At 65.8% G+C, this 22,375-nt stretch overlaps 2 protein-coding genes across 3 annotated transcripts in view; both read right to left on the bottom strand.

The window, feature by feature from the left end:
- Window positions 1–102: 102 nt before the first annotated feature.
- LOC128915839 (acylamino-acid-releasing enzyme-like) lies at window positions 103–4,873 on the bottom strand. Of its 2 annotated transcripts, XM_054216659.1 has the most exons (22): window positions 4,795–4,873; window positions 3,912–4,041; window positions 3,701–3,827; window positions 3,515–3,608; window positions 3,343–3,418; window positions 3,103–3,266; window positions 2,893–3,030; window positions 2,713–2,804; window positions 2,599–2,639; window positions 2,403–2,524; window positions 2,176–2,236; window positions 2,007–2,104; window positions 1,864–1,915; window positions 1,691–1,779; window positions 1,480–1,618; window positions 1,325–1,408; window positions 1,165–1,245; window positions 973–1,061; window positions 671–861; window positions 499–601; window positions 317–423; window positions 103–248 (listed from the first exon to the last, which is right to left on the bottom strand). In XM_054216659.1, exons 1-22 carry the CDS (start codon window positions 4,804–4,806, stop codon window positions 143–145), a joined length of 2,196 nt encoding a protein of 731 aa, XP_054072634.1. In that variant the 5' UTR covers window positions 4,807–4,873; the 3' UTR covers window positions 103–142. The 2 variants fall into 2 exon arrangements, with proteins under 2 accessions (XP_054072634.1, XP_054072635.1); XM_054216660.1 differs by lacking the exons at window positions 103–248; window positions 317–423 and having other exon boundaries at window positions 510–590.
- A 3,112-nt stretch (window positions 4,874–7,985) lies between these two features.
- BSN (bassoon presynaptic cytomatrix protein) overlaps window positions 7,986–22,375 on the bottom strand; it is a 101,490-nt gene continuing 87,100 nt past the window's right edge. Inside the window, exons 4-11 of the mRNA XM_054216765.1 lie at window positions 21,160–21,594; window positions 13,064–19,717; window positions 10,215–12,333; window positions 9,159–9,901; window positions 8,714–8,807; window positions 8,446–8,589; window positions 8,189–8,243; window positions 7,986–8,102 (exon numbers count right to left, since the gene is read on the bottom strand). Of these exons, the coding sequence (XP_054072740.1) occupies window positions 8,203–8,243; window positions 8,446–8,589; window positions 8,714–8,807; window positions 9,159–9,901; window positions 10,215–12,333; window positions 13,064–19,717; window positions 21,160–21,594 (10,230 nt within the window). The 3' untranslated portion in view covers window positions 7,986–8,102; window positions 8,189–8,202. The remainder of the gene's footprint in view (window positions 8,103–8,188; window positions 8,244–8,445; window positions 8,590–8,713; window positions 8,808–9,158; window positions 9,902–10,214; window positions 12,334–13,063; window positions 19,718–21,159; window positions 21,595–22,375) is intronic.

Here is a 22,375-nt window from a genome sequence, read left to right as displayed (position 1 = left end):
GGGGGCAAGCTCACACCTCAGCCTGGCACAAGGGGCCTGGGGCACTGGGAGTGGAGGTGACGCTGGTGCCAGCACCACCATCAGAGACGCCAGGGATGCTGAGCTACATCATTTATTGGGGGGCAGCAGGGGTGGAGGGCCGTTAGCACTGCAGGTGCTTGACCAGCCACAGTGCCATGTTCATGAAGCCGTCAGCTTCGGCCTCAACGCCAGCCAGCGCGTGGCCATTTCCCGGGTACAGGAGCAGCCTGGAGGGGAGAAGGGGGTTAGCACTGTGCCTGCACCTCCACACCTGGGCACCCAGCACCCCACTCACCGCGTGGGGACCCCGCGGGCCTTGAGGGCACGGTAATACTCCAGCCCCTGCTGGGGGGGCACTCGCTGGTCGTCCTCCCCCAGCATCAGCAGCACGGGTGCACGGACCTGCGGGAGCGGCACCGCCTCAGCGCCAGCATTGCTGGCGGGGACACAGGGACAGGGATGGGGACAGGGACGTACCCGGTCGATGTAGCGCATGGGCGACTTGTGCAGCATCTCCGTCCACTGGGCCGGATCCGGCAGCGTGTCGGGCGTGTAGGGCAGCCCCGTCTCTGTCAGGCACCTGCAGACAAGAAGGACGGGGACACATGTGGGGCTGGGGTGATGGGGGGGCAGGGACGGTGGTACTCACCAGTCAGGGATGTCGGTGGCAGCCACCATGGAGGCAATGTTCACCACTGGGTTGCGGACTACACAGGCGTGGTAGGTGTCAGGGAACTGGCCGAGGAGGTGGCACGCCAGGAAGCCTCCGTGTGAGCCACCGACAAGTGCCACCCGGCCAGCGTCCAGCGATGACTCCTGCAGCACCCGCTCCACGCAGAGCTGCCACCACAGGGGACACCCGCTAAGGCAGGTGGCCCTGCTACTCCTCCTTGGAGGTACCCGGAGGCGCGTGGGGTGCCTTGGGGTCAGGACCACGTGCTGGGGCCATACCTGCACATCGCGCACATCCTGCGTGCCCACATTGCCCGGCAGGGAGTACACGCTGTCCTGGCCGAAGCCCAGCGAGCCGCGGTAATTCACTAGGGGGTGGGGGGCAGCGTCAGAGCCCTTCCTCCTCCTGCCCCAGCCCCACAGTGGGGGCCATGCCAGCCAACAGTGCCCAGGCCCCCCGGCATCGCTCACCCAGCAGCACGGCGAAGCCCATACGGCACAGCGCCGCTGGGTACAGCATCCACCCAGCCGTGAAGATGGAGTGGGGACCCCCTGCGAAAGGAAAAAGGGGGTGACACTGCCTGGCCAGGGCTGGGGCACAGCAGGGGAGGGTGGGGGGGCAATTTCTTACCATGGGGCATCACGACCAGGGGGTGCTTCTGGGTGGTGGGGCCCTCACTCGGGCACAGCAGGATGGCATCGAAGTCCAGGCCCTCTGCAGAGGCAGGGTGGGGGGGTCAGAGCTCGGGGGGGGTGGTGGAGCCCAGCCATACTGGGGGTACTCACTGTACTGGGGGTGCTCCTGCTCTGGTGGGGGCTGCAGGGTGCGGATGCTCCAGCTGATGCCGGGCACGGGGGCGGCATCCTGCAGGCAGACCCACTGCACCTGCGCCTCCAGGCCGGCGCTAGGCAGGACAGCCACTTTCTGCGTGGGGAGAAGGGTCAGTGCCAGCCCCGAGAGGGGCTGTTGGGCGCTGGGGAGGGGGCATCACCTTACCAGTGTGTGGGGGCAGCTAGGGGTGGAGAACCTGGCCACCAAGATGTCCCGGTCGATGGTGAGGACAGACCAACTTCCCTGGGGGGCATCTGGGGAGGAGGGGGGTCAGACCTGCAGGTGTGATCCCCTCCCCAGCCCTGGCACCAGAATGGTCCTGCCAGCCTGGCACTCACCAGCGGTCAGCAAGGTTGTGGCGCCCGTCACCGTATCAACCACGAATATGTCCTAGGGGCACGAGGGCAGAGTCTAGTGCAGCCCTGACCCAGCCCGGCCCCCCTGCATGCCCCCCCTGCTGTCCTGGCACGGCCGCCCTCACCTGCTGGCTGCGCTGGGCCGTATCCAGCACGAGCCTGCGGCTGTCAGCCGCCCAGCACAGCGCCGGCAGAGCGCTGCAGTAGATGCCTGGGAAGGCGCCTGTAACGAGAGCGGTGGTGCTCAGCATCCCTCTGTGCCCCCACTCCCGATGGCCCCAGGGCTGTACTCACCCCATGTCTGCCGCGGCACGTCCGCCAGCACTGTGCTGGTTTTCTTGGTGTACCAGTCGTACTGTGGGAGACGTGGGACGGGATGAGTTTTGCAGGGTCTCAGCCTGCCCACCCTTGCTGCATGCCAGGGAGAGGGCACCACCACCTTCCTGCCAGCTGCCACCCTGGCACGAGCCACCCTGCCACCGCCCCCTCGTGTCCCACTGGTGTCCCCTGGGGCTGCTCACCATGCGGAGGCGGCTGCACTGCTGGTGGGGGCCAAAGACGTTGTTCTCCAGGTAGACGATGCGGCAGCGGTCGGGGCTGAGCCGCGGGGACCACACGGCCATGTTGTTCCCAGAGAGTGGCTCTGCATGGGCATGAGGGGATGGTGAAGGGCTGCGGGGAGCCAGGGCACCGGCGGGGTTGGGGCGCGCTGCTCACCGCATGCCCCACTCGTAAGGTCCACATAGAAGAGCGCTGACCTGCCGGCAGAGACAGGTGTCACTATGGGGCCAGGGGGTCTGCCTGTGGGGCGGGTGCCCTATAGGGACTCACCGGCGGTTGGTGCAATGCTGCAGCCCCAGGCGGAAGGGCTCAGGCCACCAGCCCACGAACACCACGCCGGTGTCGTCAGGGGACCAGAAAGCCTGCAGGTAGATGAGTGGTGAGCGGCTCAGCCTGCTGCTGGTCCCCGAAACCTCCCTTCTCCAATACCCTGGGGCTCCCCATCCTGACCTGGCCGGGAGAGAGGTGCTCTGGGATGCCCTCCAGCACGGAGATGCTGCTGGCCTCAATATCCATGACACAGAGGACGGGCACGCTGCGTTTACTCAATGCTTCCCCCCAGTCCTCGTGGTACACGAACTGCTCGCCCTGTGGCAAAACCCTGTCAGCCCCACGGCTGCCCCACTGGACCCCACCAACCCCGGGGCAGGGGGACCCCACCTTGAGGGGCACATCCGCCTTCTCAGGGCACCCCACATCCTCGCTGGAGCCGCCCAGCTCGGGGGCTTTGCTCTGGAAGAATGACTCAGCCTTGGGACGCTTCTTCTCCGCCACATAGAGCAGGTGGGTCTCCGAGTGTGACCAGGCCAGGCAGCCAAAGTGGTCTGCAGGGGTGGGTCAGGCACCGGCCACCATGTCCCCCCCAAACCCCCACCTCCCCCACCATCCCCTGCCCCTCACCGTCGTCGTAGACGGTGCCGTGCTTGTCCAGCGCTGTCAGGTCAATGCTCTTCACCTTGCAGTTCTGATCCCAGACCTGGGGGCAGAGATGCCGGAGCAGGCCCATGCTGTAGCATGGATCCGGCTCCAAGCCCCAGCGAGTATCCAGCCCACCCTTGACCCCCGCCCTCACCTCCAGAAACTGCTTCTCCTCTTTCTTCTCCTTGCCGGGGACCTTGCGCAGGACGGCCTTCAGTGCCCCACTGGGGGACTCCTGGCTCAGGAGCCTGCAGGCGGGTGGGCACCCGTCAGTCCCCGCCATCGGCACCCCCAGGGGACGCCAGCGCAGGGGGACAGGATGGGACAGGACGGGACTCACTCATTCTTGATCTCAGAGCAGGTGCCAGCAGGCCCCGAGTAGACGACGGCGGCCCCGTCATGGAAGATCAGGTACTGGCGGCAGAACTTGACGTTCTCAGCCCGTGCCAGGTCCCGCTGCGACCACTCTGTGAGAAGCGGGGTGAGGACACCTGCAGTGTCTCCACCAGGCAGATGGAGACCCCTGCAGACACCGACACCCTGCTACGTACCAGTGTAGAGGCTGCAGTACTTGCCCCCATACTGGGTGGTGACATCGGGGCCAAGGCAAGCGGCTTTAAGCCCCGGGTGTCGGCTCAGCTCCCGGTACAGCTCCACCACCTCGTCCGCGCTCGACAGCACCTGCGGGACCCATCGGCGTGGCTGGGGGCACTGGGGGGGTGATAACTGGGGAGTGGCCGGGCAGAGGGGGCAGTTACTGGGGCACCAGGGTACATGGGGGTGATAAGGAGGGTACTGGGGGCAGGTTATTAGTGGTGCAGAGCTGGGGCAGTTGTACTGGGATACTGTAGGCAGTGCTGGGGGTGCCCAGCCAGGGCAGTTACTGGAGTAGAGGGGTGCTGGGGGCAGTTACTCTAGTACTGGGGGCAGTTACTGGAGTGCCAGGGGCAGTCCTGGGGTACCAGTGGAGGGCGGTTACTGGGGTGCTGGGGGCAGTGCCTGGGGGTGCAGAGCTGGGGCAGTTACCGGGGTACACCGGGCATTAGGAGGGTACTGGGGGCCGTTACTGGAGTACATGGGGGGGAACAAGGGCAGTTACTGGGCGCAGTACTGCGGGTGCCGAGCCAGGTCTCTTACTGGGGTACCAGTGGGTACCGCATGGGGGGACTGGGAGGGCACTGGGGGCAGTTACTGGGGCGGGGGGGGCAGCCCCGGGGGCGCGGAAGGTACCGGAGCACCGGAGGCGGGCGGGTGCCGGGATTCCCCGGGAGGGGCGGGGGCGGTGCCCGGGATGGGGCAGGGATGGGGCAGTGACGGGGCGCGGGGCCGTGGGTAGGGACGGGACGGGACGGGACGGGACGGGACGGGACGGGACGGGACGGGACGGGACGGGACCGGACCGCACCGCACCGCACCACCCCGCCGCTCCCTCACCGGCTGCTGCATGGCGCGGCGGCGCGACCACCGTCACTTCCGGGACGGAGGGGCGGGGCCGGCGGCAGCTCCCATTGGCTGCGGCGCTCGGGCCGCCTCCCCGCGTTGCGGCGCCCCCTGGCGGGGGAGGGCGGCGCCGCGGCCGGAGTCGTCGAGGTTGGGGTGGGCGCTCGGCCCCCGCCGGCCCCTCCAGCCCGGAGACACCGGTTCACCCGCGGGACCCCGTTCGCCGCCGTAGCCGGGGGCCAGGGCTCGGCTCCGCCGCCTTTGGGCCAGCCCGGAGCGGTTTCCCCGGCGGCTGGCTGCGGCACGGGGGGGCGCTCCGTGTGCAGGCCGGAGGGGATCAGGCCCTCGGTGGCCCACAGGGACCCCCCAGCCCAGCAGGCCCGGCTGTGGGCCGCAGATCCCGCAGGCCGCTTGGTGTTGACCAGGCCCACCAGGCTGCCAGCCCAGCCGCCTCCAGTGTGCTGGGGGTCCGGTCCCTCCCGCTCCCCGCAGGCAGGCAGGAATGGGGGCCAGTCCGTGTTTTGTGTCAAGTCCTTTTTATTCTGTTCCCACAGAAACACCTGGTGAGGGGGCAGCTTCTGGGAGGGAGTCACGACACAGCGGCGGGGCAGTACGGCACGGTACGGCACGGTACAGGGTCACTACGGGTGGCACAGAGCACAGCAGACACGCACACCGTCACAACGTTCAGAGGGAGCGCACCCGGCATCGCACTTCCCGCTGGAAAGGGCGCCCGGGGCTCAGCCATCCTCGGCACCTCGTCTTGACACTCCCCCCCGTCCCCCCCGTCCCGGCTGGCAGAATGCCACGATTGGGGCTGGGGGCCCGTCGGGGTGGGCTACGGGCCCCCCGCTCCTGGTGGGCAGGGAGGCAAGGTGGCAGATACGCTCGGGCGGCAAGACGGGCCCCAGCGGGGGTCTCGGTCCCGTGTGCGATGTACACACTGTACATGTATTTACAGCGCGAGGAGCGGCGGGAGCCAGGGGCCCGGAGGAGGCGATGCACTTGTCATCGGCGGGAGAGGCGGCAGGTGGGCGCAGGGACGGGGCTCTCCTTCGTGGGGCTGCCCCATGGGAGCACCCTGCTCCCCCCGTCCCACGGCCACCGGCCTCTCCCCCAGCCTTGGGCACTGGCAGAGCTCCCTGCCAGGGAGCTGCAACGGAGTGTGGGCTTCCCACGGCGACCGGGTCCTCGATAACGAGTGCATAAATCTGCTAAGAGCTTTCAGTACAGCGATGGACTGATGGAAAAGAAAAAAAGAAAAGTCCAGGCAAAGAACAGCAAGCACTGAAAGGCGGGTGGAACCGTGCAGAGAAGGAGCAAGCCATGCTCTACGACGGGACAGACGGTCACAGGCGCTAGGGCTGCCCTTTGGCAAAGTGGCCCTCCGTGGGTCGAACATGCCACGAATTCATACGCACGGGTGGTTGATAAAGAGTAGTTACCGGGTCGCTCGGCGGCAGGCGTTGCGATGAAACCCTTGGGCGCGACATTGAACGGATCAGCTATTCACAGGTCTTGTTCTGGAGTCGTGTTATTTCGTTGCATAGAACATCAGGCGGGCAAGCGGGCGGCTGCTGCCCGCCGCGGGGGGCACCGGGGGGGCTGCCGCCGGCGTGGGGAGGCGGCGGGGCACGGGCGGCGGTCCACCGGCGAGCCCCCTCCTCAGGCTGCCTCCCCCCACCCTGGGGAACCCCCTCCTGGCGGGGCGAGCGGGCTTTGGCCGCCATGCCGGCCGTCCCCACGAAATGGCTTGAGAAGGACTTGGATTGCACAGTAAGAGGAAGGATACTGCCGGAGGCAAAGCTCTCCTGATCTTGTTCCACGGGATTTGTGCTCTTTTGTAGCCTCCTGCACTCTATTGCTTCTACAGACGACAGCCCGTGTGCTAACTCATCGCACAAAGCAAAGAGGGAAGAGGATTTGGTATAAAGTTGTAAAAAAAACCAACAAAACCAAAGTCCCAAACCAAAATAAAATGAACCCAGAGAAACTGAGAAAAAAGGACACCCCCCCGACGATGCCCCGTGTCCCCCCCCCCCGAGTGTGGATGAGGTATACACAGAAATCAAAGTGGGATGATTAAGGCTGTTCTTGAAAGAAAAGGGGTGCCCAGCGGCGGGCGCGCTGGCTGCATGGCGAGGGCGAGCGCGGCCCTTTCAATGCTTCCAATGGCTTGGGGGCAGTGCCGCGTGCCGGGACGGGCGCCCGGCCAGTGGCCGCATCGGCGACAGCCGGCCGCGCCGCCTGTCAGAGTCCTATGGCCTCTTATTTCGGTAGTGAAACAGTGTTAGGTCCTAGCTGAGGCGCTCCAGGGGCTCCCCGGCGGGGCCGGGAGCGGGACGCAGTGCGGGGGCAGACAGGGTCAGGAAGGAGGAGCGGCACCCGCGGCGCCCAGCCCTCGGCTTGCGGAGGGGGGAAAAACCTGTGAAGAGGCCAGAGCTGGGGTTCGGAGGGAGCAACTCTGCGTATAATCTTGAGAAAGGGCCGCGGCCCGTCACCTATGGGGCCTGACCCAATGGCACGGATCAGGCCCGTCCCCTCAGGGTGGCCGCGGGGGCAGAGGATGCATCCGCCCGTGCCCGGTGTTGGGGCTCGCCGCGTGCCGCACCGGAGCTGCTTGCCAGGCATGGGGGTGTCCGCCAGGCCCCCGTTCGGCTGCCGTTTGGTCCAGCATCCAGGGATCGCCCTGCTTTCAAAAGCTTGTGAGATACAGACAGAGAGAGAGGCATTAGCCCGAGCGGCGACATCCCTGTAGAGGGGACCCTGCCGAGCGGCAGTGCCGGCCCGAGCAAACGGGCGGCGGCGAGCCAAGAGTTGCTGCCGGCGGAGCAGCTGCTGCCGCCCCCGCGCTGGACAAGCTCCCGGCGCAGAGATTGGGCCACCCAAGCCTTCCCCGCAAACCCAGGGTCGGCACCAGCACCCGCATGGCATCGGCCCACGCGGCGCTGCCGAGGCAGGGGAAAAAAGCCAAGACCCCATGCCTTGGCCTGGGGCCGGCGCTCGGGGATGAGGACGGGGACAAGTGGCCCAGCAGGAAGGGAATGGGGCTGCACCGTGTCCTTCCCACCATGGAAGCTGGAAGTGCGGCGGGGCAGGGCTCAGCAGGTGCCAGGGGATGCAGCGGTGCTGTGGGAGCCCCAGGGATGGCATGGCAGAGGTGTGATGGAGGGGACCGGTGTGTGGCTGTGTGCCGGACACTCACCGTTATACTCAGAGTCTGGAGCCGCGTGCTGAATTCTCTGGCTTCTTCATAGGTTTTTCCACTACGATGACTCAATCTCCACTCGCTTCCCAAACTCCTGCAGCAGGAGGGAGCGGGAGGGTATCAGGCGCAGCCGGGGCAGGGACAGCCCACGGCACAGCACCCGGCACCGGCTGCACTCACCTTGTGCCGTTCTCTCACCAGAACGAAGTAAACTTCTTGCCAAAAGCCGACACCGCTGCGGGGAAGTGGGAGAGGCATCAGCATGGCACAGCCAACCTGGTCCCCCACCTCCCCGGCCCCCAAACTGCTGCTTTTGCCCCAAACTGTGGCAGCACTGCATCCCGCCGGCTGCTCCCAGCCACCCCTGTGGCACCCAATCCCATCCGGGTGCAGAAGAGCATCACTGCTCCATTCCCGTCCCTGGGAGCAGCCCTCACCTTCAGTCAGTTTGCCTGCTTGTTCCGCTGCTCCCCCCGGCAGGATTTTGGAGAAAACGCTCTCTCCTTCCGCCCCCGGCTGCCCTGTTGCCGGGCCAGTGGGACCACGCGGCCCGGCTGCCCTCGGCCCGGCCTTGCTGTCTGCTGAGGGATGAACGAAGCCACCGTTAGCAGGGGACAGGCCTGAACAGGGGGGCTCGGCTGAACCCCCGGGGTGCCAGGCAGCCGGCGCGGGGGACGACAGCACTGCGCCACTGGGCCCACTGACCTGCTCCTCCCAGGGGCTGTGCCATGGGCGCTCTCCCCGGCTGCTGTGGCACTTTCGCTGCGGGTTTGGATGCATCCGTCTGCTCCGCTTTTGGCTGGAATGGGGAAAAGAGCTCTCAGGGCTCGCCCTCCCGGCAGAGCATCTTCTGGGGGTGGCCGGGCTGGGAGGCAACACCAAAACCCCCAAACGCTGTGTGAAAATGGTCCCGTGGCCCCAAAAGTGGCAGGGAGGGATCCAGGGCACAGGGATGTCCCCTCCCAGGTCCCCTTGAGGGGACAGCTGCTCCTGCAGCACCCAGGGGCGGCCGTGGTGGGCTCATGGGTGAGATACACCTTGCCCCATGGCTCCTGTCCCCAACCCTTCCCCTGTTAGCCCCTGGCCACGGCCAGCCGGGCGGGTCCTGGGCAGAGCCGTGGGGCAGGGAGGCAGCTGAGCCCGTACTTACCGCTGCCGCTGCGTGCCCACCCGGCTGCGCATGGAGCGTGGCCGGCACCTTCCCAGCTGCCTGGGCTGGTCCTGGCTGCTGCTGCGGTGGCCGGGACGATGGGGGTCCCTGTGTCCTGCCCCTGGCCTCAGGCTGCGCCGAGCCGGCTGGTTGGGCAGCCTGCCGCCCCGCCGCCTGCTGCCGTGCCGCCTGCTGCCCTGCCTGCTGCTGCCTGCCCGCCGCCTGCTGCGGGTGTGCGAGGGGCTCCGGCTTCGGCGCTGGGGCGGCCGGCCCGTGTGCCTGGGGGGTCTTCTGCGCCTTGGGGGTCTCGGCAGCGTGGTGGTGAGCAGCGGGGCGGGAGGACGGGGGGTACTCGGAAGAGCTGGGGCCATAGGATGCAGGCCCGCGGGACTCAGGCTGCTGCACCTTCTTGGAGGTGGCTGGTGGTCCGTGGCCACGGGGCTCGTGGCGGCTGGGATCCCGTGGGTGCTGCTTGGCAGAGCGGCGCGGGGGCTCGTCACTGGCGTGCCGGGAGGTGCCGGTGTGGCGCCCGTACTCCCCGTGGTGCCGGTGCTCACGGTGCTGGGGGTAGTCGTCGTGCTGCCACGGGTCCTCGTCAGGGGGCTCGTCGTAGTCGTGGTAGGTGTGCTTAACTGAGGGTCTCTTCTGCGAGGAAGAGTGGCCACCGTAGTGCCTGACCCTCTCCGCCCGCGCCTCCCTGGGCTTATCAAACCAGTCTGTCTCCTCCTGACCCAAATGATAGGCTTCAGAAACCAAAAACAAACCACAGTCAATCTCTCGCTCGAGGCCGCCCGGGCAGAAGCCATGCAATGAGGCGGGAGAGGCAAGCAGCGGGCACGCGCGTGGGGGACAGCCCGCGTCGGTAGGGACAGGACACGGCACAGCACGGCACGGCGAGGCACCGCGCGGGACCGGCAAACACCGAACACCCGGGGCAGGGGGAGGAAGGCACGTGTCAAGCAAACTGAGGCGGTGAAAGTGTCTCTGCGTACGAGCGGACGGGCATGCCCCGGGGAAGTGCCATGCTCTGGGGTGGTCACCATGGGGAGCCGTTACCTTCGCTGTCCGAGACAACGCAATGGGCATCGTCCATGCCGTAGCCCTCCTCGTGCTTGTACGAGTGACTCCTTGGCACGTCTTTGATGTGCTCTTGCACATCAGGCAACGAGTGGCTGGAGCAGAACTGGGAGCAGGGGTCCCCTGCTGACTGGGGGCCAGGTCCCCCAGTGGCACGCGACCCCCCCACCGCCTTCCCCAAGGGGCTGACGGGGCTCTCCTCCTCCGAGGGCTGCGCACGGACGGGCGCCCGCCCGCGGCTCTGGCTCATGCCGAGGGATGAAGGCTTGGAGCTGCCTTTCTGGGAGCGTTCCATGCCCTCCCGTTCGTAGGACTTGCTCCGGCCACCCGACTCCCGGATGGAGGACTTTTCCACCCCGTAGCCGGAGGAGCGGGTTCTACTGCCAGCAGAGTAGACCCTGTCATCCTCATCCACCAGATCCCGGCTTGAGACGCCATAGTACTTCTGCTGCTCGTAGACGTTCTTCTTCAGGCCATAGGTGATCTCCTCCTGCAGCTTCTTGGCCCTGGAGGCCACGTTGCTGCTGCCAACCGAGGTTGTCACCGCATAGGAGGCTAGGTCTGACTCCACGTCTTTGGCTTCTTCAATGGGGGAGAACTTGGAGATTTTCTGCTCCATGCCCTGCTTCCTGTGCTTGCTGCGCTTTGAGGAGATGACAGCGGGTGCCAGGTTCTTGGATGAATGCTTTGGCAGTGCTGCACCAGAGCTGTGCTTGTCAGCCCGCGAGGAGTGCCGGTAGTCACTGTCCCCGTAGTAGTAGGATGAGCTGGCAGAACTCCCCAACACCCTGCCATTGCTCTCCATGCCTCGGTGGTAGCTGTTTTTCCCTCGATGATCAGGGCCGTGGTGGTCGTAGATATCCTCCTCAGATTCCTCCTCGGCTTTGGCGTAGCAGCAGGGCCGGCTGGAGCCCTCTGTGTCCACCAGCTCGCTCTTCTCTCTGCCATGGCGGCTGTCGGCACCCGTGCCCACTGGCTCCGCTTTCTGGCCCTCCACTGCCGGGCTCTCCTTGGTGAGCTCGCTGATGTCCTCGATCATCACGTAGTTACGGGGGATGTTCTGCTCCAGGCTGGTGTAGAGGGACTCAGAAGAGAAGCTGGCTGAGGGGCCCTGTGCCGCACCAGCTCTCTCGGCCGGCCGGGCCTCAGGCGCCTTGTACTGCTCATAGCCGCCACTCGCCGTCGTGACGCTGAAGGTGACGTCGGGGACGGCGGAGGAGCTGGTGGCTGCACCGATGACCTCGTAGTTGGTGGGGATCTTCTGCTCCAGGTCAGCCAGCGATGTCTGCCTTGGCTTCTGGTGCCCGCCGGCCACCTCCGCCAGACTCTGGAAGAGGGCGGGCTGTGTTGCTGGCACGGCGGCCGCCCCAGCGAAGGCGCTCGGGGCTTGGTAGGGGTTTTGGGGTCGGAAGCCCGGCTGGCCTGGGGCTCCCAGCTCCGGGTACGTGGCGCCAGGGGCCGGGAAGGCGCCGGGCGAGGCGAAGGCGGGCAGCGGGGCTGCCGGCAAGCCTTCCTGCGAGGTGCTGGCCGTGGGGTACTGGGGGGGCTGCAGGCGCACCGGCGGGAAGGCGGCGGGGGTCTGTGGGGCAGGGTAGGGGTAGGCGCCATAGGAGGCGGCGGTGGCAGTGAAGTCGGGGTACTGCCCGGCAGGCATGGGGCGCAGGCTGGCGCCATCGTAGGTGGCGAGGCGCAGGCTGTGCAGCTCGCTGTCGGACAGGTAGTCGCGACGGTCCCCGGGGCAGCGCAGGTAGGGGTGGTCTCGCCCTCCCCCCCGCTCCTTCAGCAGCGACTCTTTGCGCTGGGTGATGCCCAGCTCCAGGTACTTCAGCTTGGCGTCGATCTCCTTCTCCTCCTCGTCCAGCTCTGCCTGCTTCTTCCGCAGCTTGGTGGCCTCGTGCTCCACCAGCTTCAGGTCGCGGTCCAGCTCCTTCAGCAGGCTGGCCTTGGTGACTGGCGCGGTAGCCTTGGGGCCCAGGCTACTCAGGTAGAGCTGGGGGGTGGCCGGACTGGCTAGGGGGACATGGGGCTCCTCGGGCGGTGGGCTGGGCAGCGTCCGCTTCACCTTGCGCGCCAGTGGGCTCGACTGCAGCCCCCCCACCTGCAAAGCCAAGGGACACCTAGTCAGAGGTGCCGGCGGGTGGCCCCCCGTGTCCCCTTGCCCCAAGCATCACAGATCTCCTCCCGTGCCCCGGGGTCGCAGCAAGGTGGCCCACTGTGCACGTGTCCCCCCACGCACCGAGGAAGCAGCATTTATGTAAAAGCGCAATAAATAGGATGGAAGTAACAGGCAGGGCGCTTTCTGTGAGTAATTACCGGGGGTGGCAGCCAGCCAAGCGCTGGGCCGGCCGCGTGCGTGCCGCCGCCTGTCCCAAAAACTGCTTTCCGTCCTCGGGCGCTTGGCAGCGGGGCTCAGGGCAATGACCTGAGGCTGCTGCTGCCCTGGGAATTGCCCCAGGGCTCTTGGCAGCCCAAGGCAACTTTGGGGTGTGGGGGCAAAGGTGGCAGCGAGAACTGCTGCAACCCAAAATGGAGCCGTGCATGGCGGCTGCTCCTTGGGAGAGGAGGGGGACCCAGCTGGGGCAGGGGACAGCCCTGATCCTGCCACCCAGCAGCAGCTCTCATCCCATAATGGGCTCGTGCAGCTGGTGGAGCTCCAGGGCGTCCCTTTGGCTGCTGGCTTTGGTGCAGGCGTCTGTGCCCACCGGCTGCCATCAGGTGCTGCAGCCTTTTAAAATATTAATTGCCGCAGCACTCATGAAACCGAAATGTCCTGAGATACCTCCTGGGACCGTTCCCCGAGGGAAAGGTTTTTCCCCGCGCTGACCTACCTGGCTGCTGGGGAGCAGTGGGTGCTGGTAGAGGGAGAACCTGTCCTTGCCGGCCTCCTCGGCAGTGGGGCTGATGGGCTTGGGGTCGGAGAGGGAGCGCTGCATGGTCTTGATGGGACGCGGCAGCGTTTGTTGGCGCTGGGCCGAGTCGGCGGTGAAGTGCTTCTGCGGGGGGACGTGAGCCTTGTTCAGCCGCTCGCTGGTGGCAAAGGAGGACTCCAGGAGGCGATGTGGGGACAGGGGGGAGACGGGTGAGTAGAGGACCTGGGGAGAGCGGGGTGGCTGGCGGGTCACCAGCTGGGAGAGAGACTCGGCCGGCAGATGGGACTGGTAACCGATTTCCAGGGGATCTGGCTTCTTCTTCTCGAACTTGCCCAGGGTCTGCTGCCGGACAGCATGGGGGTCCAGGGGGCCCGTGCTCACCATCTGAATGTTGGTGGAATAGGGTGGGATGGTGGTGGGCACCGTCAGCTGGGGGACCACGACACCAGGCTGGGGGGCTGGTTCTGGCTCCGTCTGGCAGGCCAGGCTCTCGCCCCGCTGTGTCTTCTCTGGGGCCGAGATGTACTTGACAATCTCCACCCGGGGGTCGTGGGTGGTGATGTGGATGGAGGGGGAGACGCGGAGGAGCTGGTCGGGCTCCGTCTGCACTGAGCAGTCGCTGATGGTCTGGATGCCCACGCTGGCCGTGCCGCGGGTTGTCCCCTCTGGTTTGCCCTCGGCGCCGGCCTCGGCGTGCCGCGAGGGCCGGGAGCGCCGGCGGCGCACGGGCTGCTCCCACTCTCCACTGTCCTCCTCGTCTGTCTGCACGCTGCAGTCGGCGCTGCGCCGCGTCCGCCGCCGCCGCGACAGCAGGTACCGCTCCTCGCTGTCCTCCTCGTCTGTCTGCACACTGCTGTCCGCCGTCTTCCTCGCTGCGAAGGCCTCCCGTGCCCCCTCCTTCTCGTAGGCGTCCCGCAGCCGCGGCATCGAGTTCCTCTTCTTGATGCCCCGGCCAGGCTCCCAGGGCTCCTCGGCTTGCAGCGACATGTCCGAGGCCGAGCTGCTGAGCGGCCGCTGTGGCGTGGGGTAGCGGGGGCCTGCGGGACCCTCCTGTTGCACCTGGCCTGGCGGTGGCCATGCCTGCCCGTTGTGTGGCGGGCCCCGCGGCACCTCAACGGGCCCCTCGGGCAGACGGGCGGCAGGCTCGGGGAAGGCGGTCTTCTGCCGCTTCTGCTCCTCCAGCTGCTGCTGCAGCTGGTGCTGGAGCTGGTGGATGTGCTCGAGCTGGAGGCGCTGCTGGGCGAGCTGCTCCCGCTGCAGCGCCAGCTGCGCGTGCCGCTCCTCCTGCTGCTGCTGCAGCACCTGCTGCTTGATGCACTGCAGCTCCTGCAGCTCCCGCTGCACCAGCAGCTGCTCCTTCTCCCGGTGCCGCTGCAGCTCTGCGCGCTCCCGCTCCAGCTCCTCCTGCAGCCGCAGCTGCCGCAGCTTCTCCAGCTCCACGCGCTCCCGCTCCAGCTGCAGCACGTGCTCCTGCTGCTTGCGCTGCCGCTCCTCCTCCCGCTCCCGCTCCTCCCGCTGAGCCCCATCCGGTGGTGGCTTGGGCGCTGCGGCCGCCTGCCCGCTCTCCTTGCCGGCTGCCGGTGCCACCGGACCCTCAGCACGGGGAGCAGTTGGCGGCGGCTCTGCTCTCTGCAAGCCACTGGCGGGTGCAGTGGGGACTTTGGGCGCAGGGCCAGTGCCCACCGGTGCTGCTGCTGCCGTGCTGACGGGCTTGCCCAGGTAGACAGGCGTCTCCATCATCGAGGCTGCCGGGGCTGGCCGGACAGGGGCCGGGTAGCGGTAGAGGCCCTGTGCTGCCAGCGGGACGCGGGGAGTGACTACCGGCAGCCTGGCCAGGCTGGCCAGCGGGACCGCCGCCACGCCGCCTGGGCCGTAGGGTCTGTACAGCCCGCGCAGCATGGGCCGCAGCACTGAGGCCGGCTGGGTGGTGATGGGCAGCGTGGAGGCGATGGGTGTGTTGATGGTGGAGTAGATCATGCCGTCGGCGGCTCGCACGGTGGCGGTGGAAGGGAACATCTGCCGGACGGCGCTCAGGCGGACGCCGGGGACGTTGTACTGCGCCAGGCTGCCGAAGCCCTGCCGCGCCTCGGGGAAGGTGGGGTTGTACATCCCGCCGGGTTTGGGGGGTGCGGGGCCCTGCTGCTGAGCTGCCAGCCCCCCTGTGCCCCCTGGTCCAGCCCCGGGGCCGTAGGGCAGCAGGTCGGGGCCGTTGGCATGCCGGCCCCCATACTGGTCCATGGAGTTGAGAGCGGCACACATGCGGCTGATCTCACGCGCCGTGGTGGCACTGTAGTGGGCCAGGCTGGACTCCTGGAAGCTGGCCAGGTCCCCCCGGGGCGAGAAGCGATAGTCGGAGTAGATGTTGGAGGCTGAGCTGTACCTCCGCATGGGGAGCGGGTGGCCCAGCATCTCCGTTGGCTGGCGGAGGTCAGAGAAGGAGCCGTACTGCAGCCCCTGGCCCAGGTAGCCCCCCTCGGCGAAGCCCACGCTGTAGGAGTGCTTCATAGTGCTGAGGTCCACGGCGGCGTCGCCTGCCGGGGAGGGGAAGGGCTGATCCCCCTTCGTGGGGTAGTAGCTCATTCCGATTTCAGAGAGGTTCGTGTCCGACATGGAGGAGTAGAGGCGGCCAAAAGTGCCGGTGGGGTAAAACTTCTGCTCCTCATATAGCGCGGGCGCCGGGGCCGGCTGCTCCCTGTAAGGGAAGGTCTCCGGCAGCTCCGTCTCTCTGCTGCCATAGAGGGGTCCGCTGGCTTTCCGTCCAGGTGCCGCCGCCTCCCCAGCTTTCTTCTCCGGCATCTTGGAAGTGGGGTTGAAAGCGCCAGTGCAGCTGCCACCAAAGGGGAACTTGTAGACCACGTCGCAGCAGGCCACCTGGCTCTCCGGCTTCACGCCTGTGAGATCCAGCACGTTGGCTGGAGGCTCCTCCTTCAGCACTTTGGTCACTGGGCCAGTGGCCGCCTCCTCCATCTGCACCATCATCACCTGCGACTTCTTGCCACCCAAGGCAAGGAGAGGGCTCTGGCTCTTCAGCTCCACTGGCACTGCCCGATACAGCTCCGAGCCTGGCTCCGGTGGGAAGGGCTGCTGTAGGCCGCTGACATTCTGTGCCCCGCCGGTCTGTGTGATGAGCATGTCCTTCTTCACCATCTGGCCTGGCATGCCGTACCTCGCAAACTTGGTCTGGGGTGGAGCAGTGGGCTCAGGCTTGCCCCCGGCTGCCGCGCTGGGTCTGACAGCAGCCGTCTGTACGCCCTGCTCCACCTGCTTCACCTGTGCCAAGCATACCGGGCTCCCGGTCCCCTGTCCGAAGTCCACCCGGCTCTGGAAAGGGTCTCCGTAGACCACAGGCTGCTTGGGCTGCGAAAGGATCATGGGGGAGGCGATGGCCAGGCCGGCGGTGCTGGCTGCCGCGATGATGGCGTGGGGCTGCTCCTGGGCGTTGAGGTTGATGATCAGGGGCTGGATGGCTGTGGACTGACGGCTCGGGATGTGGTCCAAGGTCAGGCAGTACTTCCTGGCCTCGGTGGCCAAGGAGGTGAGATCCATGCCTTGGTCCGTTATGATGATGGGGGCGGACTTCAGCGCGGTCCGTAAGTCCACGGCGTTAGTGCTTGGTGCCTTGGGCCCCGGCTCGACCCGGGATGTGCCGGGGATGGAGGAAATGCGGCAGAGGGAGATGTTTTCCGCAGGGAGCGCTCCCCAGCCGTACAGCCCTGTGATGCCATCAGCAGCTGAAGTCACAGCAGGTGCCTTCGGGGCATGCTCCTTCACCGGCTGTGCCCTGACATAGGCACCCGGTGGCTGCTCTGGCTCCGGTGCCTGGCTGTAGCCATGTGCCGGCAGCTGCCGGCTTGGCCTGGTGGGGGACGAGGTGGGGGACGTCAAGGCGCCGGAGCCAGGCGGCTTGGTTTGGCTGGCTGCGTCGGTCGCCAGCGTGATCAGCATGAAGGGCGAGTCCTGTGAGGAGGGCTGCCGGGTCAGGCGCGGCGAGCCCGCCCGGTGTGGTGTCTGCGTCCCCTGTGCCACCATGGGGGAAGAGGTGGCAGGTCCAGCAGTGGTGGCAGTGGGACCCTCGTAGGGGAGGAGGGGGCTCTGTGTCTGCGTGGAAAACTCTGCTGTGGCCTTTGCGGTGCGGGTGGGACTCTGCGTGGGGGAGGTGGGCGAGAGCGGAGGGCTGGAGCTCTTGAAGAAGGGGTACGCCTTGGGCGGCGAGGGCTTGCTGTCGCTTGTGGCTGGGAGCTTCTCCCTGGCTGTCTGTACGCTGATCTCCACCACCGCCTTGCTTCTGCTGGTGTCCTCTGTCTGTGAGCCGTAGCTGACGGTGCTCTTCGCCAGACTGTAGCTTCTGCCAGCTATGGATGGGGCCTCCGGAGCTGGGGAGCTGTAGCTGCGGGGAGCAACCCCGGGGCCACTTGACGCTGTCGTCACCGTGCTGGCACCTTTGCTGTAGGTGTAAGTAGTGGCAGCAGCCTTGGACACTGGGCTGGGCACTGCCGGAGCACTCTGGAGCTTGGCTAGGTCTTGCCCCTCTTTTGCAAAATGCTGGGTGACCCGGACGTCAGGAATGGCCTTTCCTGTGCTGCCATCGGAGGTGGCAAAGGAGACGGGAGCGGAGAGCTGTGTGGGGCTGGTGCCGGGGGTGAGCGGACCGCCGTTCTGCTTCATCAGGTCGGCGTAGGCGCTCTCGGCGTTAAGGAAGTGCTTCTCCGGGTATGCCTCCTCCTGCCCCTTCGCCTTCTCTCCCTGCTCGAGGGCCAGGTCGAAGGAGGAGGACTGGTGCATCCTGGAGATGCTCTGGGAGGTCTGCAGGATCTCCTCGTACACCGCTCCCGCCTTCGGCAGGGTGCTTGGATACCCGGGCTGGGAGGGGCGCGCTGGGCCGCCGTCGTACTGGTACTCCTCGGCATACTGGTACTCGAAGCCGTTCTGGCCCTCGGTGCCATGGTAGCCAACCTGCTGGTAGGTGCTGCCGTAAGAAACGGCCGGCTGGGCTTGCTGGACCTGCTGTTTCTGCATCATCTCTGCCTTCCTCATCATCTCCTCGTAGGCTTCCTCGGCACTCTTGAGGGGCTTGCTGGCGGGCTGGCTGGGGCCGGTCTCCCCCTTCTCCGTCGGGGAGTACAGCGACATGAAGGTGGGCAGGTTGTACTCACTGCCCGACTTGTACAGCTTGGAGGCCACAGCGTCGAAGCTTTCGGCCTCGGAGTCGATGGAGGGCGAGTACTCGGAGCAGGAGGAGCGGTGCAGCTCCTCCATCTCCGCCGCCTGCCGCAGCTCCTCGGTGGGGGAGGCGTCCTCGATGGGGGAGAGGTTGCTGGGGGGAGTTTTGGAGCGCTCCCTCCTCCGCTGGGCCCTCAGCTCCTCCTTGTCGCGCTTGGTCTTGCGCGCCGTGCTCCGGATGCGCTGCTGCTCCACCTCCCGCATCTTCTCCTGCTCCCGCAACAGCTCCTCTTCCTCCCGCAGCTCCTCCTCCTCGGACGAGTCCTCGATGGTGGGCAGCAAGGGGCCGTGTGAGCGGTGGCGAGCCTTCCTCTGCTGCTTCACCTCCTCCAGCCGCTGCCGGCGGCTGGGGCTGCTGTCACTGTCCTCCTCCAGGGAGGAGATGGAGGTGGGTGAGGTGCCCGAGGTGTAGCTGGGCGTCGTGGCCGGCAGGGTGGAGGAGTACTCACCCCGGGAGCGCTCCTCGGGGGAGCCCGTCAGGCTCTCCATCTCCAGCTCGGGCTCCCGGTCCAGGCTGGTGTCTGCCTCCTGCCCCATCTCCATCTCCCGCCCGTAGCCGGTCGTGCTGTTCAGCTCAATGGTTTTGAAACGACGCAGCCCCCCCTGGGCTGTGCTCAAGTCGTCGCCCTCCGCTGCCTCCAGTTCTTTCCTTTCCTCCTTGTACAGGCTGCCGGGGCTATGCGGCAAGCGCCGCTTGGCCGATGCCGGCTCTTTGCCCTTCTCCACCTCAGCCTTCTGCCCGGCTTTGGGGATGCTATATTTGGTGCGCCTGTAGCCTTCCTCGTCCTCCTCCTCCTCCTCGAGGTTGTCCTCCTCCGCGCTCATCTCCATGATCTGCCTCCGCATGAACTCCTCATCGCTCACCTCTGCCTCCTGGCCCTTGGGCCGGGGGGGCACCGGGGAGAAGCCCCCCTCGCTGCTGTCCTCCACGTAGTCGTGCCGCAGCTTGCTGCCGAACTCATCCGAGGACTCCGCGCTCTCCCGCCGCTCCCGCTGGTTCTCCCACTCCAGTGAGTCCTCATCCTCCTCCAGGATGTCCTCCAGCTCCTCGTCCGAGTCGAAGGCCTCGGGGGTGATGGAGAGGTACCGTGGCCGCTGCCGCTGCCGCTGCTCCTCCCGTGGCTCTGGGCAGCTCTTGCCGCGTTCGGTGGGCTCTGGTGGGGTGCCCCGGCCTTCCAGGAGGGGCCGCATGCTGCTCTCCAGCTTGGTGAGCTCGGAGGGGCTGGGGGGGCTCTGCCCAGCCAGCCCGGTGCCGCTCAGCTTCTCCTCCTCCTGCTGCACCAGGCCGGTGATCTCGCTCTGTGAGCTGGAGATGCCGTCGGAGGAGTAGCCGGTGTCGCTCAGGCTCTGGGGGCTGCGGGACAGGTCCGGGGGGTAAGGCTTGCTCCCATCCTGTGGGCGAGGGATAGCACAGCGTCAGCCACGGGCAGCTCTGGAGCTGCTCTCCCTTCTTCCCCGCAAATCCTCCCCGGGGGAGCATGCAGAAGGTCTGGGCAGCGCTGGGAGCGAGCCCGGCACGAAGGCTGGGGGATGCCCTGTGTCCCCCCCCTCAAAAAAGGCAGGTGACTGGGCGTGCTGCAAGCAGGGGACGGCACAGCAAATGTCCCCTGGGGGCGTGGGCATTGTGGGACTCATAAATACGTTTAAAAAACCAGGCCCCGTCAGTGTTCTCTCTCCCGATAACCAACAGGAGAAGGCTGTCTAATGGCAGCATCGATTTTTTAGTAGCCACTACAGAGGGCCAGCGGTGGCAGAGCCCCAGCCCTAAGCCTCGGGGTACCAACGGCCGTGTGCCCTTCCCTGAGGAAGGGGTGCGACGGCAGAGCCGCCTGCCGCCCTCCCCTGCCTGCACCGGGAGAAGCCCAAGCACCAGGAATTGCGGGGGGTGTCTGGGGTGGGGGCAGCCCTCGCACCCTGGTGCCCGGCCAGGCTGGCGCGGTGGCACCGAGAGGACAGGAGCTTTGCCAGCAGCCCCTGTGGGGCATGGCCGCCTTTTAATGAACTTTAATTTCCCTGACTGACAGCCATGCAAAGCAGCCTTCAGAAGCAGGGCAGCACCCAGCACCCTCATTAGACGCCAGCAGAAATAAACAGGCCCTTTTAACGGATGTTACAATTAGGCAGCATTGGGGCAAACCATGGGGAAAGCGCCGTCACGCTTGGCCCTGGTGCTACTGGCAGGGCTCATCATCCCCACGGAGGCACCGTGGACCTTATCTGATTTCCGAAGTGCCAGCAGACAGGGATGCCAGGATGCAGTTGTCCCCTCCCAGCCGATGGGGACCTCCCGCTGCGTCCCCTCCCCGCAGCGGGGCTGTGCTGGCTGCATTGGGATGGGTGCTCTTGGGGGAAAACCATCCCGACGCAGCCAAGCTTTTCCCCCAAAATGTATTGAATTTTAAAAAAGGTGGGACTGTGAGCTTGAAAAATGCTCACTGCTGCAGCATGCCATGTTGTGCAGTGAGTTTTCCATTTAATGACAAACTCAACTGCCCTTATATTATTTTAAAACGGATCCAAAGGGCAAAGCCAACCTGAACTATTGCGTTATGCCCAAATGGATGCAACTGTAATAAAGAGGAGGCAAATACCAGGACACTGCTATAGAGCCTGCGAAATTCCTAAGCGGTTTGGAAACGCTGAGACAGCGCTGTTTCGAGCTCACCGTTTCCCAAAAGGCCATTTCTCGAGGCAAACGGCCTTGATGACACTCGGAATAACCGCCTAGTTTCTGAGCACGGCCACCAGCGGAGGCACGGCTCAGCACCGCACCGGCCCTGGGCGGGATGTGGTCCCCAGGGATGCTGGGAGCCCGACGCAGCCTGAGAACTCACCTCCTGCTCCTTCGCCCGCGGTGCCTCGGGGGGTGCCCGGCTCTCCTTGCTCTCCACCTCCGGTTTGGGGGTCACGCTCTTGCCCTTCGGCGTGGTGCTCTCAGGAGCTCTGGAAGGTTCCGGGGCAGCTTTGGGCAGCGGCTTTTCCTCTGCCGGTGCCGGGGGCTTCTTCTCCGCTGGGGCAGGGCTCGGGGTCCTGCTCTGCTCGGCAGCCCGGAGGCTCCTTGCGGGCGAGGGCTGCCGCTCGGGGGGTGCCGCTGGCTCGGTGGGCGCCGGCGTGGGTGCTTTCTGCTGCTGGACGGTGGCCGGCGGCTGGTGCCGTGGGGAGCCGGTGGGCGGTTGCTTTGGGGCAGGCAGCGGCATCGGGGCAGGGTCGCCGAGGCTGCCTTCGAGCAGCCGCTGAGTTTGGCAGTTCAAGCACAGCCATTCGTTCTTCTGCAAAACAGACAAAGGAAAAGTTCTGTTCAAACTCGGGGAGCTTTGTCTCAGCAGGGATCTCACCGAGAAGTTCGGCTGATGGGACACACGGTGATGGGGGAAAGGACTCGGCCCACCCAAACCAAATAACCGGCTTCAGAGAGGCCAGGCGGTGAGCAGGCGCTGTACTGTACATCTAGGAGACCAACCATCCAGCTTAAAACTACCCCTATCCTCATCCCGACCTCAGTGATGTTTGGCCAGAGGGACCACAGCTACAACACAGGGATTTCACACCCTGCCCAGCATCACCATCTATTTTCATCTCCAGTCTTGCAGGTATTTTTTTCAGTTTTAAATGAAGTTAAACAACGAAGGCAGATTACTGCCGTGGCTTAACACTTCTGGGGCTCCATACAGTTCCTTTCTCACTCTGATTTGCGATACAATAAAGGTTTAATAGCATAATCATAATACTTAAGGATCTTTTTTTTCTAGGTTATCAGAAAATACTGGGTACACGAGTACGCAAAAATTTCCCAAAGATATTACCCAAAGTACACGCTGTGCAGGAAAAGAACAAGACAATCTCGTCTAGTGAAATTCTCAGCAAGGGGCGTCATTTTATGGCCTGGAAAAAGCAACTTGCAAGCGGGGCTGTGAGTGGCAGAGAGCCTGCGGGGCTACGGCAGGGGCTCTGCATTAAGAGACCAGAAGCACTTTCCCCCCTGAGGTCGTCCAAGGCCTATTTTTATCCACCCAGGAATGTCCAGGAATAGGGACCTGACATTTCCTTCCC

The sequence above is a fragment of the Rissa tridactyla genome, chromosome 10, assembly GCF_028500815.1.
Source record: "Rissa tridactyla isolate bRisTri1 chromosome 10, bRisTri1.patW.cur.20221130, whole genome shotgun sequence".
NCBI lineage: Eukaryota > Metazoa > Chordata > Aves > Charadriiformes > Laridae > Rissa > Rissa tridactyla.
This window is presented reverse-complemented; position numbering and strand designations above follow the sequence as displayed.

Bases quoted from the DNA above. Each gene is read 5' to 3' on its own strand.
- LOC128915839 (XM_054216659.1), bottom strand. The intron at 3,609-3,700 runs GTGAGTCCCGTC...ACCCGCCTGCAG, and splicing joins TGCTCTGAGATCAAGAATGA to GCTCCTGAGCCAGGAGTCCC. The intron at 862-972 runs GTATGGCCCCAG...CTGTGGTGGCAG, and splicing joins AGGATGTGCGCGATGTGCAG to CTCTGCGTGGAGCGGGTGCT.